This window comes from Bombyx mandarina, chromosome 13, assembly GCF_030267445.1.
Source record: "Bombyx mandarina strain Sakado chromosome 13, ASM3026744v2".
Lineage (NCBI taxonomy): Eukaryota > Metazoa > Arthropoda > Insecta > Lepidoptera > Bombycidae > Bombyx > Bombyx mandarina.
This window is the reverse complement of record NC_143220.1, coordinates 11,543,968-11,558,530: the sequence shown is the minus strand read 5'-3', so window position 1 is coordinate 11,558,530 and position 14,563 is coordinate 11,543,968. Positions and strand designations below refer to the sequence as shown.

Below are 14,563 nucleotides of genomic sequence, written 5' to 3'. Positions count from 1 at the left end.
TCATTGAATCGGATACAGAGGATACAGTGAGTTCATATTGATTCGGTGAATCGGATACAGAGGATACAGAGGATACAGCGATTTTGTTTTGATTCGGCGAATCGGATACAGAGGATACAGAGGATACAGAGGATACAGCGATTTTGTTTTGATTCGGTGAATCGGATACAGAGGATACAGAGGATACAGCGAGTTTCTTTTGATACAGTGAGATTGTTTTTGAATTATTGGTGTCGTTTTGATTTGGCACGAGAGAGTGTCTTGATGCTGGACTCTCGTGACACCGGCGGGAGTCCATTATGCGTTTAAATTTTCTTGTTTTGAAATTTCGTTATAGTCTACCGTGTCATATCCGTTTTGTTCGGTAATGAGATTGACCTTCCTAAATTGATTAGGTGCTTGGTAGGAAGTGGAAGGACCAGGAATGGACTGGTTTTTGAATTTGTTATTATACTCTCTCTTTCTACAGTTCTCGATCGTGTGACCCGGATTTTTGCAATAACGACACACTAAATTGGAATTGGTATTTTGTGGATTGTAACGCGGAGTCTGAGTGTTGTTGTATTGATTACGGTTTTCGCGAGAGATGTTAGGATTGTTTGATATTATTCTTCGCGGGCGTACGTGATCTATGGGCGCGTTGCGTCTATACAGAGTTTGTTGAATTTTCTCTTCGGATATAGCAAAGTTAATCGCTTCGTTCAGCGTACGGGGTGACTTACACCTAATGATGTTTGATATTCTCGGGTGTAGTCCCATTAGAAAGTGGTGAAGGGCTAACTCCTCCATCATTGCGACGCGACCATGAATTTCTTTATTTTTTGTAGTATTGAGCGAGATTTCCGTAAGAAGTTGGGATAACAGAGTTTCGATTTTAAGCGCATATTGACTAATGTTTTCGTTTGTCTGTTGCTTACTTTCCTGTAATTCTGTTAGTAAGTAGGAGTAATGCTTCCGTTCACTAAATTGTGTTTTAAGAAATGTTTTTAATTGTTCCCAGTTATTGAATTCCTTAATGGAGCATGCGATTTCAGCTCGACCTTGCAGTTGACATAGGATGTATTTGAAAACAATTGGTTTTTGAATTTTATTCGCGAGCTCGTAGGCGTTGTTGCAATTTATTAAAAATGAATTAAGAGTTTCCTTACTCCCATCGTATGGTTTAATGAATTTTAAAAGTATGCTTAGGTCTAGTTGCATTTGTGAGGACTTTTTGATTTTTTCTTTTTCGAATGAGTCAAGAGGCCTATCGTCTTCTGATTCAGAAGGTAGATCAACTTGGAGAGGAAGCGACAAAGTTTCTTTCGGTACCTTGGAGTCCGATGGCATTGTAACAAATTTATTAAAGTTTTAAAATAGAAATAGAATTTGAATTAGGATGTAGAAAATATAACAATAGGTTTGGTTGAAACGATTAAGAACAAGGGTTGATTGTTTTGCTTTGAAATTATTGTCGGAAGTACTGCGGCGAATTCTTGATACGATTTGTTTATATTATAATATTGGAACAAAGAACGGCTTACTGTAACAATGTTGCGCAGGCGACGAATATTGTAGCTCGAAGTCTCAGCATTCCGGTGATAAGGCGATTGAGGCTCGGCTCGGGTTGACAGGAAACGGCCTGGTTGATGCTTGATTTTTCGGAATGTGATGATGATGATGAATTCTTCTTTCGGGATACGATGCTTTTTCTTTCAGGATACAGTGGTGTTTTCTTGTTTTAGGATACAGTGGTTGATTCTTCCGTCAGGACACAGTGGGTTTTTTCTTTCAGGATACAGTGATTAGTCTTCTTTCAGGATACAATGGTTTTTCTTCTTTCAGGATACAGTGATTTTTCTTCTTTGATTCAGTGGATATAGTATGTGGATACAGTGGTTGAGTCTTCTTTCAGGATACAGTGGTTGAGTCTTCTTTCAGGATACAGTGGTTGAGTCTTCTTGGATTCAGTGGATGTAGTATGGCGCGGACTGGTTTTGGACAGACTTAGTGATTTCTTTTTGTTTTCTTCAGGATACGGCGATGAGCTTTTCAAGTAGACGGAGACGATCCGAGGACCCGTGTTTTTGGATCCCTTAACGCTGCCACCAAAATGTTATAGCGGGATTCGCTACGTAGATTTTAAAAAATGAAATACGGAGTTATGGAGGTCCGACGACAGTCACGCGCACTGATTTAGAAGGATAGGAGAAGACTTGACCGCTCGGGTCGAGAGATTGAATCGGACTTGACCGCTCGGGTCGAAAGATTGTACAAGACTGTCCATTTGCGGGGCGGACGGAACAGGAGAACTCGGGAATGCTGATTGTACAGCTTGGTTAGGGCTGTCAGCCAAATAGTGTTCATACTAGGGTTATAACAGATCGATCGAATACAATTTATTCTATTATGTTAAATATGAAGCCATTTTTATGCATTACTTAAGTAATTATCCAAATGCAAAGTTTCCATGGTCTTTTTGGTTCACTTCATAGAAAATCTGTGCATTTGAGAGATGGAGAATGTAAAAATTAAATATAGTTAAAAATTTATGATTAAATGAATTATGATCGAGTTTTGATTACGATTGCCAACAATGTTCATTTTTTGGAAGGCACTAATACTGCTATGGATACACTTTTATGGAAAATACTTGAAGATAGGCAGCAGGTATTCATTGGCACTTGTAAACTCTTACAGGGGCGCCACAAACTTTACTTACTTTAAATTATTTTACTAATAAGTCAGCGCAACGTGGATGTCTTATATAGACAATCTGACGTAGGTTTTTGCATAGTAAATAATGCAAATCTTCGCGACTTATATAATGACGATATAAAAGATTGCGGATAGATAATGTCCGCCAGAGACAAGAATGGATGGAGAAAAATCGTGCGTGCGAAGGTGATACAAAAGGGTGGTCACGACCCTCAGAAATGAGGAATACGACGAAGGAAGAGGAGATAATTTATAATGAACCAAATTCGAAGTCGTCCTAGAAAAGACGCCAGGCTTATTCATAACATACATGGCATCTATGTTGATGCTCGAATACCACATTTCGGTACCAGGTTTTCCAACAAGAAGGTTATTACGCATTTATCAACAACTTCAACTATGAAGAAATAACGACGTGTGATAAAAAAAATAAATGCGATTTTTTCTTAATTTGCCGCTTTGTAAGGGTATGTACCATCATCGTACCCAAATTTTGCTGCAAAGGACTTATACCTTCTTGTTTGAAGGCTGGGACAGCTGTTATGGTATTAAAAAAATTTGACTGCGACCTTTAGTTTAATGGCGGATGGCGATATTTACCATGCGATGTCTATTAGCTCCGGTAACCATTTAAAACCAGGTAGACCGTAACCTCATTCATCACTAATTGAACAAAAAAACCTGTGGTACGCCAACGTAATGTAACACGAAACCAATTTATATTATATGACATTCCATCACCAATGTATGTTTATACTCTACATCTTGCGTTATACTCTACGAGAATTTGTTTATACTCTACGAGAACATTTCCAGGGCCATTATAGTTGCATCACACGTTCCTGTGTCGACGTAGGCGCGCGCTGGACAATTTCCTAGTGATTTCCTCAGCGGAGCGGAGGCTCAGCGACAAAAGGAACTAATCTATGGAAGGAACTCTATTTTACGCTTCATTTCATTCAGAAACGTTTTATTAAATCTTCACAGGATTCTACGTAGGTACCTCCAGTATTTACCTATCTGGAATTTGTTATGAACTTCCTTTGTGAAATCGTGAGCGGAATTTTTAAAGGACATCGTACCTTCAGAAGTTTTCAAGTTCCTGAAGCTATTTACCAAGTGTAAAATGTTTAATGTACGAAAAATGTTTCATGATGAAAGAATTTTTTAAGTTTTACTTTCAAAATCAAAATATCTATTTCAATTATATTTCTTGAATATCTTGTAAAATTTTCAATTCCAGCAAATTTCCGCCTAGCTCCAACCGATCAATTTTTTCTACATATGTGCATATTTATTTTGTAGGTACATGCATATTTACGATCCAATGACTAAACTTCTGCATATCTACGATCCTATGAAAAGGAGGTACTCTGAAAACTAAGATTAACTAAAATCCTGTTTCTAGCTTTAATGTCGACGGTGTAACCGGACGAGATAACAGGAAACCTAATAAGGGAAAGATAAGAGACGTAACAGGATCTACTTATAGAACAGCTTAAAAGCTATCTTGGTTGGTACTGAAACGCTTTTACTGAAGCAAGATGTGAATATTGCAATGTTTTATCTGACACGTAATTAAATTAACTATTTTTGTGTGTCTCTGAATTGTTAGCTAATTAAGCAAGAGGAATAAGTGATTAGTTTGTTTCTTGATAAAAGCTTTATTTATGATTGACATAATGTGATATCACATTGAAATAACTCTTAACTAATTTAATTCGTTATATTGCTGTTAAAATAAATGATACCAGTGTTCGTCTGATTCCTTAATTGTTTAAAATTAGAAGCTTGTTAAATAATTTAAGACTTTAACGGTAGGTAACGGTTTAGCTTTGTCCCTGATTGCTGACGCCCATGGGCGATGGCAATAACTCACCATCAGGTGGGCCGTATGCTCGTCTGAATACGAGGGCAATATATATAAAAAAAATGTTGAAACATAACCTTCCTTTTGTAGACTGGAAATGTCCAATTTTGTCCAAGTTGACGTGCTGAAATCGCCTTTGTAATTCCGATTGGCTTGGAGTGTGGGCGATTATCTGAGGGTTTTATCTCATTTTTGTGATTATCATTTGAGTTCTCGATGTTTCGAGTACTTTACAACTATCGCAGCCATGAGCGACTGATCGTGTATCTGCGATATGTGAAACACAAATCGAATCGGAAATTTTAAATTTATTAAAAGAAACTTGTTATTAATCTCACCAAGAATCTAGTCAATATTTTGTTTTATTTATTAAAATAGAAAGAATGAACCCTGTACTATGTTGTCGGAGAGCGAGCGTTGCGGTTAATTGTATGCTTGAAAATTGGTATAAATATATATCAAGCATCTGTAATTCCAGTCACCTGCACGAAGAATTTGTAAGTGTGACATTTAGTTCATATTGTAAGTCCGCAGGGGTACTACCACTATGGCTATTCCTGCTGCAAAGTCTATGCGTTGCCGTTTGAATTATAGGACGGCCGTTACATAGAACAATTGAAACAGGGATCCCATAGACATTACAACGTAAATGCCGCCGCCCACCTTGATATATGAGTTCTAAGGTCTCATTGTAACTGCCCCACCCTTCAAACCGAGACGCATTACTGCTTCATGGCAGAAATAGGCAGGGTGATGGTACCTACCCGTGCGGACTCACAAGAGGTCCTACCACCAGTAATTATCCATATTATAATTTTGCGGGTACTACGTAATAGGAAAAAAGATAATCAAAAGCAACCGACAAGTCATCTGGTCTTAAGGGTTTTTCTGTTACTACTAATTGGTGATTTCCAAAAATATTTCTATAAAAATGAATAAGTGAAAATTAATCAAAAAGTGAGCTTGTTATCTGATCTTTAAGTTATAATAAAGTATATTTACTTCTACCATCAACTTTGCGAAATTGTATCATTACAAACGTCTAAACTTCAAGAACTCTGTGTTAGTAATATATTCCTATAAGGAAGTGTTACTCTGAAAAGCCGTAAGTCTTCATTGGGCTGGGCCACTCCGGGAATTGTTTGCCTGACGTAATATTTCAGGAAAGAGACGGGTATTTGTTGTACATGTAAAATCGATTTTCGAGTCTAATCGATTATGTTGGTTTTGTAAATCGTTATGGAATTTTGATTCCTAACAGGCTTGTGGTCAGTCAGTCTTACACTTATTCTAGTCTGCTGGGCTATTCCTCTGGGGATATGGGTATATTTAGTGGTTAAGGCTTGCATGGGTCATCATTCTTTAAATTTTTACCGCGTAGTAGTCGTTATTTTTGGTTTGAATAGTGAGACAACTGGTATACAATACAATGGAAACTTCAACCACGTGACTCAGGATTGGCGGCTTTGAGGCTTTGATGTCTGTGAACTCTGATCATTTTATTGGTAAGCCCTTTTTTGCGTTTGCTTTAAAAAAACAATTATTTGGTGGTATGCCTCAAGAAGTCTACGGACTATTGAAAATTTCAAGGAAAGTGCCACAAAGGACACAGTCTTACTTGTTGAGGCATTTAAGTACCCACTATAGTACAGTCGATCGTCGTCTGTAGATAAACTCAATGCAGTAGATAAGTTTCGATGACGCAATTTTCCTGGATTGTACCATTTTAGTGTGGAGATCACTCGACCCTTGACAGCAAGGATGCTAGAAGATGTTGCAGTCTCGAACTTGTGACATCTTGATACAAACCAGTATAATACCGTTAAATGACGATGGCGTTATAGTTTGAAACCACAATTTGTCGGTTTCTATGGTTCGTTTCGATTCCAATTTAGAAAAAAATAAATGAATGTGATATTCAAATCTGTACCTTCGCTACCAAAACTGAAGATCGATTTTAAGGTAAAACATCGATTAAATAACTAGGTATTCGCTTATCAGGAACGGTAACTTCCCTTTAGATGTGACTCGCAGAGTTCGAGTTTTGTTATTGTTAGCTCCGATAAGTAAAGTTTATATTGGAATCGAGTAATAGGCAAGTCTTTATCAATACTTTGTGTTTATATGCAGGGCTCGGTAGAGTGTGAACGTTTTGTAAATGTTATGTCCGTTTAAAATTGAAATGGTTTACTGGATATTCATTTTGGCTGTGTATTTGGTGTGGGCTTACTGTAGACTATCTTACTTTTCAGCTAAAGCATATCTATTGCGAAAAACCGTTTGAGGAAATGGGCTGGTGTACCTATACAAACGACAGAGCTATTTCAGTAATAACGTTTATGGATACAAGAAAATTGAGAAGCTGCTACCTAAAATCTAGACAAAACTCCGACTTGGGTGACAATATTCAAGCAACAGCCCGTCAATGTTAAGATCCGATTTCTATAGCAGGTTCATTGATTACATCGCCACCAAATTGAGACAAATGACTGTCGGGCTCTATAAATTAGACTGCGGGAAGTATTAGAGAATTGTATTCGTAACTACAGATATATTGGGACAATCTCGGAACCGAAATAAATAGTCTTTGCCTTGTGCCAAGTTACACGTACCGACTTGTAAAGGGAAAACGTTGTTATGGTCTCGTATGCTCAAGTAATGTTTGCGTTTAGTGAAGGAGGGAAGTACGTCTTTTAGATATTTGATTTTGGATCTACAAAAATAGTTCCTATTGGAAATATAACTCATATGGAAACAAAAAATTAAGTAACTGTTTTCATTAAGCCAATTTCGTCGAAATTAAGACCGAGGATCGAAGATGCTTTGAATGCTGTGACTATGATGACGATTAGTGGATTGCGGATTAAAGTGATACTTAAAAAATTATAGAAGATGGAAATTTAAAAGATTGGAAATGAAATCTTCAGGGATTTAATGACTACATGACTAGGCACTAGTGTATTGTCTATTTCTTCCGAGAGGCAGTCAAGTGTTCCGGTTTCATGGGTTAGCCGTTTAACCAGACGTTGACCTTATAATTCCTAGACATCCCCCGGGGCTATGTTTTGGTACGAAATCTCCTTTTAATTGATGTAAATGATTTTCCGTACTCAGTTGTATTTTTTCGTATTATTGTATTGTTTGTGTTGTGATAAATCTTGAATTCAATGCAAGAAAAAATAAAAATGTGCGATTTTAATAAATGTCAAATATCAAATTTGATTCACCTCCCTGTTTTGTTTCTAGATCTTATCTATATCAGCTATTTACACAGCACTATATCCTACGGTATGCTGCGAATGTTGAAAGCATGTTTATCTTGCAAAAGAGAGCTATTTCAGCTGTTTATAATATAAAAAATCAAGGCTCAATTCGCCAAGTTTATAATGATTGCTTACTCACAGCTATATCACAATACATTTTTGCTAATATAATGTATGTTTGTGTAAATTTATTGTTATATAACAAGCGAAGTGACAGATATACTTTGATGAGCGCCAGAAATAAAAGTAAATTCGTTGAGCGTGTTATCGTCTACAAAACAATATTAGTTCTTGGCCAGAGAATAATTTATTAGACTAGGATTATTTTGGATAAGAGCTATCTATAATACAGCCAGTGAATTTGTTTATCAACGAAATGTAATTTTAATTACATGTACTGATTTAAAAATAGTTACAGCCCCCCTGGTGTTAAGTGGTTACTGGAGCCCATAGACATGTACAAAGTAAATATGCCACCCACCTTGAGATATAAGCTCTAAGGTCTTAAGTATAGTTACAACGGCTGCCCCACCCTTCAAACCGAAACGCATTACTGCTTCACGGTAGAAGTAGGCAGGGTGGTATCTACCCGCGCGGACTCACAAGAGGTCCTACCACCAGTAATTACGCAAATTATAATTTTGCGGGTTTGATTTTTATTACACGATGTTATTCCTTAACTGTGGAAGTCAATCGTGAATTTTTTTTTTTTTTTTTGAGTACGTATTTCATTAGAAAAACTGGTACCCGCCTGAGATTCGAACACCGGTGCATCGCACTATACGAATGCACCGGATGTCTTATCCTTTAGGCCACGACGACTAACCTTACTTTAAAATAAGCTTTTTGAAATTTATGGCGTATCCCATTTATAGAAATCCCAATAAATATCCCAATGAAATTTCAATACGTCAGTGAAAAACAAATTTAATTTATTTGGGCTTATTTAGGTGTAATATGTATTTATTATAAACATGTTTCATATTCATACAAACAAAACAACAAGATAAAATAGTTGTATTGCTTTGATAAAGACACAAAATTGTAGTTTTAATCCAATACTATCGTAGGTTTAAATATGTTGATGAATTCATTCCGATAGAGGCACCCGTCACGTGCGGACGTGCTCATCGTCCACTCGATCGCCCGGTCTTTGTTCGCCCGGCTTTTGTTAGCCCGGCCATTGTTCGCGCGGCCTGTGTTCGTGATACATCTGCCGACCAAGTGTGTTTCCTGGAAGCTTTTATTTGTTTTGTTTTAGTTATTTTTGTGTTCGTGGAACATTTGCCGACAAAGTGTTTTCCTGCAAGTATTTATTTGTTTTGTTTCTTTTTGTAATTTCTGTTTTGTTGTGCTTTTTCTTTGTCCTGTAGTAATCGCGCCGCATTGCCACCTGTGTTCAATAGAACCGCTCAGTTCCGAGAAGTTGGGGCCTCGCCGCAAGGCGAGTGTTTTCAAGACCCGGGGCCGCCCCACCTGGGTACTCAGCGATCATGGACGCTGTATTCGCGGAATTCCTCCGACTTCGCCACCCACAGCTCGCCTCAGAGTTTCTGGCCTTCAAGGCCAATCACACTGCGAGCCCTCTCGAGGACTCCGCCGCGCTCGCTGCTCCTGCGTCGCCCGTACCTGCGTGCAGAGCTTCTGCATTGAGCACCGCAGCCTCTGTCGTGCCTGCCGCTCCCGTGTCGCCTATACTGGCGAGAAAAGCTGCTGCGTCGTCCGCCGTGACCATCGTTTCAGCTGAGCGATCATCCGCGGCCTCCGTCGCGCCCTCTAAAACACCTACACTTGCTCGTAGGTCGCCTGCACCCGCCTCCTCGTGCTCCGACTCTGACTCGGACATGGAGGTCGACCTCGCCCCCGCCTCATCGACGGATGGATTCACCCTGGTACAGAAGGGTAAGAAGCGTGCCGCGGAGTCTCGAGCTCCCGCGGCCGCTAAAATTAGCAAAGCCGTGAACGCGTCGCGCCCCCGCCCTCAGACTCCCGTTGCGCCCCCAGCCCGTGCCACTCCGTCGCCGCGTCCGGTGGCACAAAATAAAACCCAGACCCCTCCCCCGGTTATCCTTCAGGAGAAGGCAGCTTGGGATCGAGTTTGCCTGGCCCTTAAGGCCAAAAATATAAATTTCACGAATGCCCGTAACCTCGCGAACGGCATTCAAATTAAGGTTCAAACACCCGACGACCATAGGGCTCTCTCTTTTTACCTCCGTAAGGAACGTATAAGTTTCCATACTTATACGCTCCAGGAGGAGCGCGAACTCCGCGTTGTAATACGCGGAATCCCTAAAGAGTTAGATGTAGAGCTCGTCAAGGCCGATCTGTTAGAACAGGGCTTTCCAGTGAATTCTGTGCACCGTATGCACACCGGTCGCGGTAGGGAGCCATATAATATGGTTCTAGTCACCCTCCAGCCTACCCCCGAGGGTAAGAAAATCTTCAACACACAGACCGTCTGTAGGCTTTCCGGTATCGCCATCGAAGCCCCCCATAAAAAAGGCACTCCTAGCCAGTGCCATAACTGTCAATTGTACGGGCACTCTTCCCGTAACTGTCACGCGCGCCCCCGATGTGTTAAGTGTTTGGGCGATCACGCCACGGCCCTCTGCGCTCGCGACCAAAAAACCGCGACGGAACCGCCTAGCTGCGTACTGTGTCGAACACAGGGTCACCCCGCGAATTACCGTGGTTGCCCCCGAGCCCCTAAAATAAATCGCCGCGTCGCCCGCCAAAACCGCCTCCGAGCTTCCGGCCCAGACATCAAAGCCTCGGCACCCTCTGCGTCGCAGGCTAAGCCAGCGTTCGTTCCGGCGGCGGTGCCCAGTGTCTCGGCCTGGGCAAAACCGCTGCCGTACACGAACACGGCTACAACTCCCTCCTCCGCGATTCGTCCCGCCCCCGCGACTCGTCCCTCTCCCGCGACTTGCCCTCCGACCGCGTCCGAAAATCTCGCTTTAGCGATCGACTTCTTTCAGTCGATCAACTTTGAGCGCGTTAACGCTTTGGGCGACGCCATTCGCGCTGCCTCCACTGCACAACACTTTATCGCCGTTGTGCAGGAATACGCCGACGTATACGCGTCATTAAATACGTATGTCCTCCCCTCACTCCGCCGGTAATCAATGGCGTATATAAGTAGAATAAAGCCCCTATCCGTAACGATAGGATTTTTTAACGCTTACGGTCTCGCAAATCAACGTGATCAGGTTTCTGAATTTTTGCGTGACCATCAAATTGATATCTTTTTAGTGCAGGAGACCCTACTTAAGCCCGCGCGCCGTGACCCTAAAATCGCGAACTATAACATGGTCAGGAACGACAGGCTCTCTACCCGTGGTGGTGGTACCGTCATTTACTATAGAAGAGCCCTGCATTGCGTCCCGCTCGATCCTCCCGCGCTCGCTAATATCGAAGCATCAGTGTGCCGAATCTCACTGACGGGACACGCGCCGATCGTTATCGCGTCCGTTTATCTTCCACCGGATAAGATCGTTCTAAGCAGTGATATCGAGGCGCTGCTCGGCATGGGGAGCTCTGTCATTCTGGCGGGCGACCTTAATTGTAAACACGTCAGGTGGAACTCGCACACCACAACCCCGAATGGCAGGCGGCTTGACGCGTTAGTCGATGATCTCGCCTTCGATATCGTCGCTCCGCTAACCCCGACTCACTACCCGCTAAATATCGCGCATCGCCCGGATATACTCGACATAGCGTTATTAAAAAACGTAACTCTGCGCTTACACTCGATCGAAGTAGTTTCAGAGTTAGATTCAGACCACCGTCCCGTCGTTATGAAGCTCGGTCGCGCTCCCGATTCCGTTCCCTTCACGAGGACTGTGGTGGATTGGCACACGCTGGGCATCAGCCTGGCTGAATCTGATCCACCATCGCTCCCGTTTAACCCGGACTCTATCCCGTCTCCTCAGGATACCGCTGAAGCCATAGACATCTTAACGTCACACATCACCTCGACATTAGATAGGTCATCGAAACAAGTTGTAGCGGAGGACTTCCTTCACCGCTTCAAATTGTCCGATGATATTAGGGAACTCCTTAGAGCTAAGAACGCCTCGATACGCGCCTACGACAGGTATCCTACCGCGGGAAATCGTATTCGAATGCGTGCCCTACAACGCGACGTAAAGTCTCGCATCGCCGAAGTCCGAGATGCCAGATGGTCTGATTTCTTAGAAGGAATCGCGCCCTCCCAAAGGTCTTACTACCGCTTAGCTCGTACTCTCAAATCGGATACGGTAGTAACTATGCCCCCCCTCGTAGGCCCCTCAGGCCGACTCGCGGCGTTCGATGATGACGAAAAAGCAGAGCTGCTGGCCGATACATTGCAAACCCAGTGCACGCCCAGCACTCAATCCGTGGACCCTGTTCATGTAGAATTTGTAGACAGTGAGGTAGAACGCAGAGCCTCCTTGCCAACATCGGATGCGTTACCACCCGTCACCCCGATAGAAGTTAAAGACTTGATCAAAGACCTACGTCCTCGCAAGGCTCCCGGTTCCGACGGTATATCTAACCGCGTTATTAAACTTCTACCCGTCCAACTCATCGTGATGTTGGCATCTATTTTCAATGCCGCTATGGCGAACTGTATCTTTCCCGCGGTGTGGAAAGAAGCGGACGTTATCGGCATACATAAACCCGGTAAACCAAAAAATCATCCGACGAGCTACCGCCCGATTAGCCTTCTCATGTCTCTAGGCAAACTGTATGAGCGTCTGCTCTACAAACGCCTCAGAGACTTCGTCTCATCCAAGGGAATTCTCATCGATGAACAATTCGGATTCCGTACAAATCACTCATGCGTTCAACAGGTGCACCGCCTCACGGAGCACATTCTTGTGGGGCTTAATCGACCAAAACCGTTATACACGGGAGCTCTCTTCTTCGACGTCGCAAAAGCGTTCGACAAAGTCTGGCACAATGGTTTGATTTTCAAACTATTCAACATGGGCGTGCCGGATAGTCTCGTGCTCATCATACGGGACTTCTTGTCGAACCGCTCTTTTCGATATCGAGTCGAGGGAACCCGCTCCTCCCCACGACCTCTCACAGCTGGAGTCCCGCAAGGCTCTATTCTTTCACCCCTTCTATTTAGCTTATTCGTTAACGATATTCCCCGGTCGCCGCCGACCCATTTAGCTTTATTCGCCGACGACACGACTGTTTACTATTCTAGTAGAAATAAGTCCCTAATCGCGAAGAAGCTTCAGAGCGCAGCCCTAGCCCTAGGACAGTGGTTCCGAAAATGGCGCATAGACATCAACCCAGCGAAAAGTACTGCGGTGCTATTTCAGAGGGGAAGCTCCACACGGATTTCCTCCCGGATTAGGAGGAGGAATCTCACACCCCCGATAACTCTCTTTAGACAACCCATACCCTGGGCCAGGAAGGTCAAGTACCTGGGCGTTACCCTGGATGCATCGATGACATTCCGCCCGCATATAAAATCAGTCCGTGACCGTGCCGCGTTTATTCTCGGTAGACTCTACCCCATGATCTGTAAGCGGAGTAAAATGTCCCTTCGGAACAAGGTGACACTTTACAAAACTTGCATACGGCCCGTCATGACTTACGCGAGTGTGGTGTTCGCTCACGCGGCCCGCACACACATAGACACCCTCCAATCCCTACAATCCCGCTTTTGCAGGTTAGCTGTCGGGGCTCCGTGGTTCGTGAGGAACGTGGACCTACACGACGACCTGGGCCTCGAATCAATTCGGAAATACATGAAGTCAGCCTCGGAACGATACTTCGATAAGGCTATGCGTCATGATAATCGCCTTATCGTTGCCGCCGCTGACTACTCCCCGAATCCTGATCATGCAGGAGCCAGTCACCGTCGACGCCCTAGACACGTCCTTACGGATCCATCAGATCCAATAACCTTTGCATTAGATGCCTTCAGCTCTAATACTAGGGGCAGGCTTAGGGACCCCGGCAACCGTACTCGTCGAACTCGACAAAGAGGTCGACGTGCAACCTAACCCATGCATCAGCCTGCTGAGTTTCTCGCCGGATCTTCTCAGCGGGTCGCGATTCCGATCCGGTAGTAGATTCATTCGCGAAACAATTGCTCTTGAGTTGTTAGGTCTCCTTCGGAGGCGCTCGGGCAGTTGTTAGCAAATCCCACCCCTCTTGGCTGAGCCTTTGCTCGCCCACCTGTCCTGGTGAAACTGGAAAGGCCTTCGGGCCACCAGTAAACTTTCAATCATAAAAAAAAAAAAAAAAAATGTTGATGAATTGTGACTGTCGCAAAAACTTCAAAATAAAACCAATAAGTGACGTGACACACTTTGAAAGCAAAATATTTTTTGAGTTAACTAACAGGTCGTTTTTTTTAAACTGTATTCAGTCTCAACGTACGAAGCTCATTGAGCCGAAAACAATTAAGAAAACCTAACAAAAGTTCATTGTGTTGGGAGCGCTGAGACCATTATACAGCTTCTAACATGAGAAAACAAAGCGCGAGGCAATCGCGAACCTTAATAGGACGATACATCAAATCTTTCAAGTAAAAACAAATGAGAGCGCGTTCAAAAGCGTGTATGTTTAGAAAATAAATCAAATTATTTTTTAGGGAAATTTTATGATACGTTCAAACCTATTGTTATATAACAAAAACATTTTATACGACTTATTTATGAGAACGTCAGTTTGTATCGGTTGCATGTGTTAGATAAAAGATTTGTGCAGAGACAGGTAGCGCTAG

The 14,563-nt window shown here is 42.7% G+C and overlaps 1 protein-coding gene across 1 annotated transcript; it reads right to left on the bottom strand.

Moving 5' to 3' along the window:
* Nucleotides 1-297: 297 nt before the first annotated feature.
* Nucleotides 298-5,268, bottom strand: LOC149501641 (uncharacterized). The gene has a single exon (XM_089732539.1). It carries the CDS (start codon nucleotides 1,327-1,329, stop codon nucleotides 298-300), a length of 1,032 nt encoding a protein of 343 aa, XP_089588665.1. The 5' UTR covers nucleotides 1,330-5,268.
* Between the last annotated feature and the right edge of the window lie 9,295 nt (nucleotides 5,269-14,563).

What these genes read in the sequence shown, in the direction of transcription:
- LOC149501641 (XM_089732539.1), bottom strand. Translation starts at nt 1,329, where the DNA reads ATGCCATCGGACTCCAAGGTACCGAAAGAAACTTTGTCGCTTCCTCTC.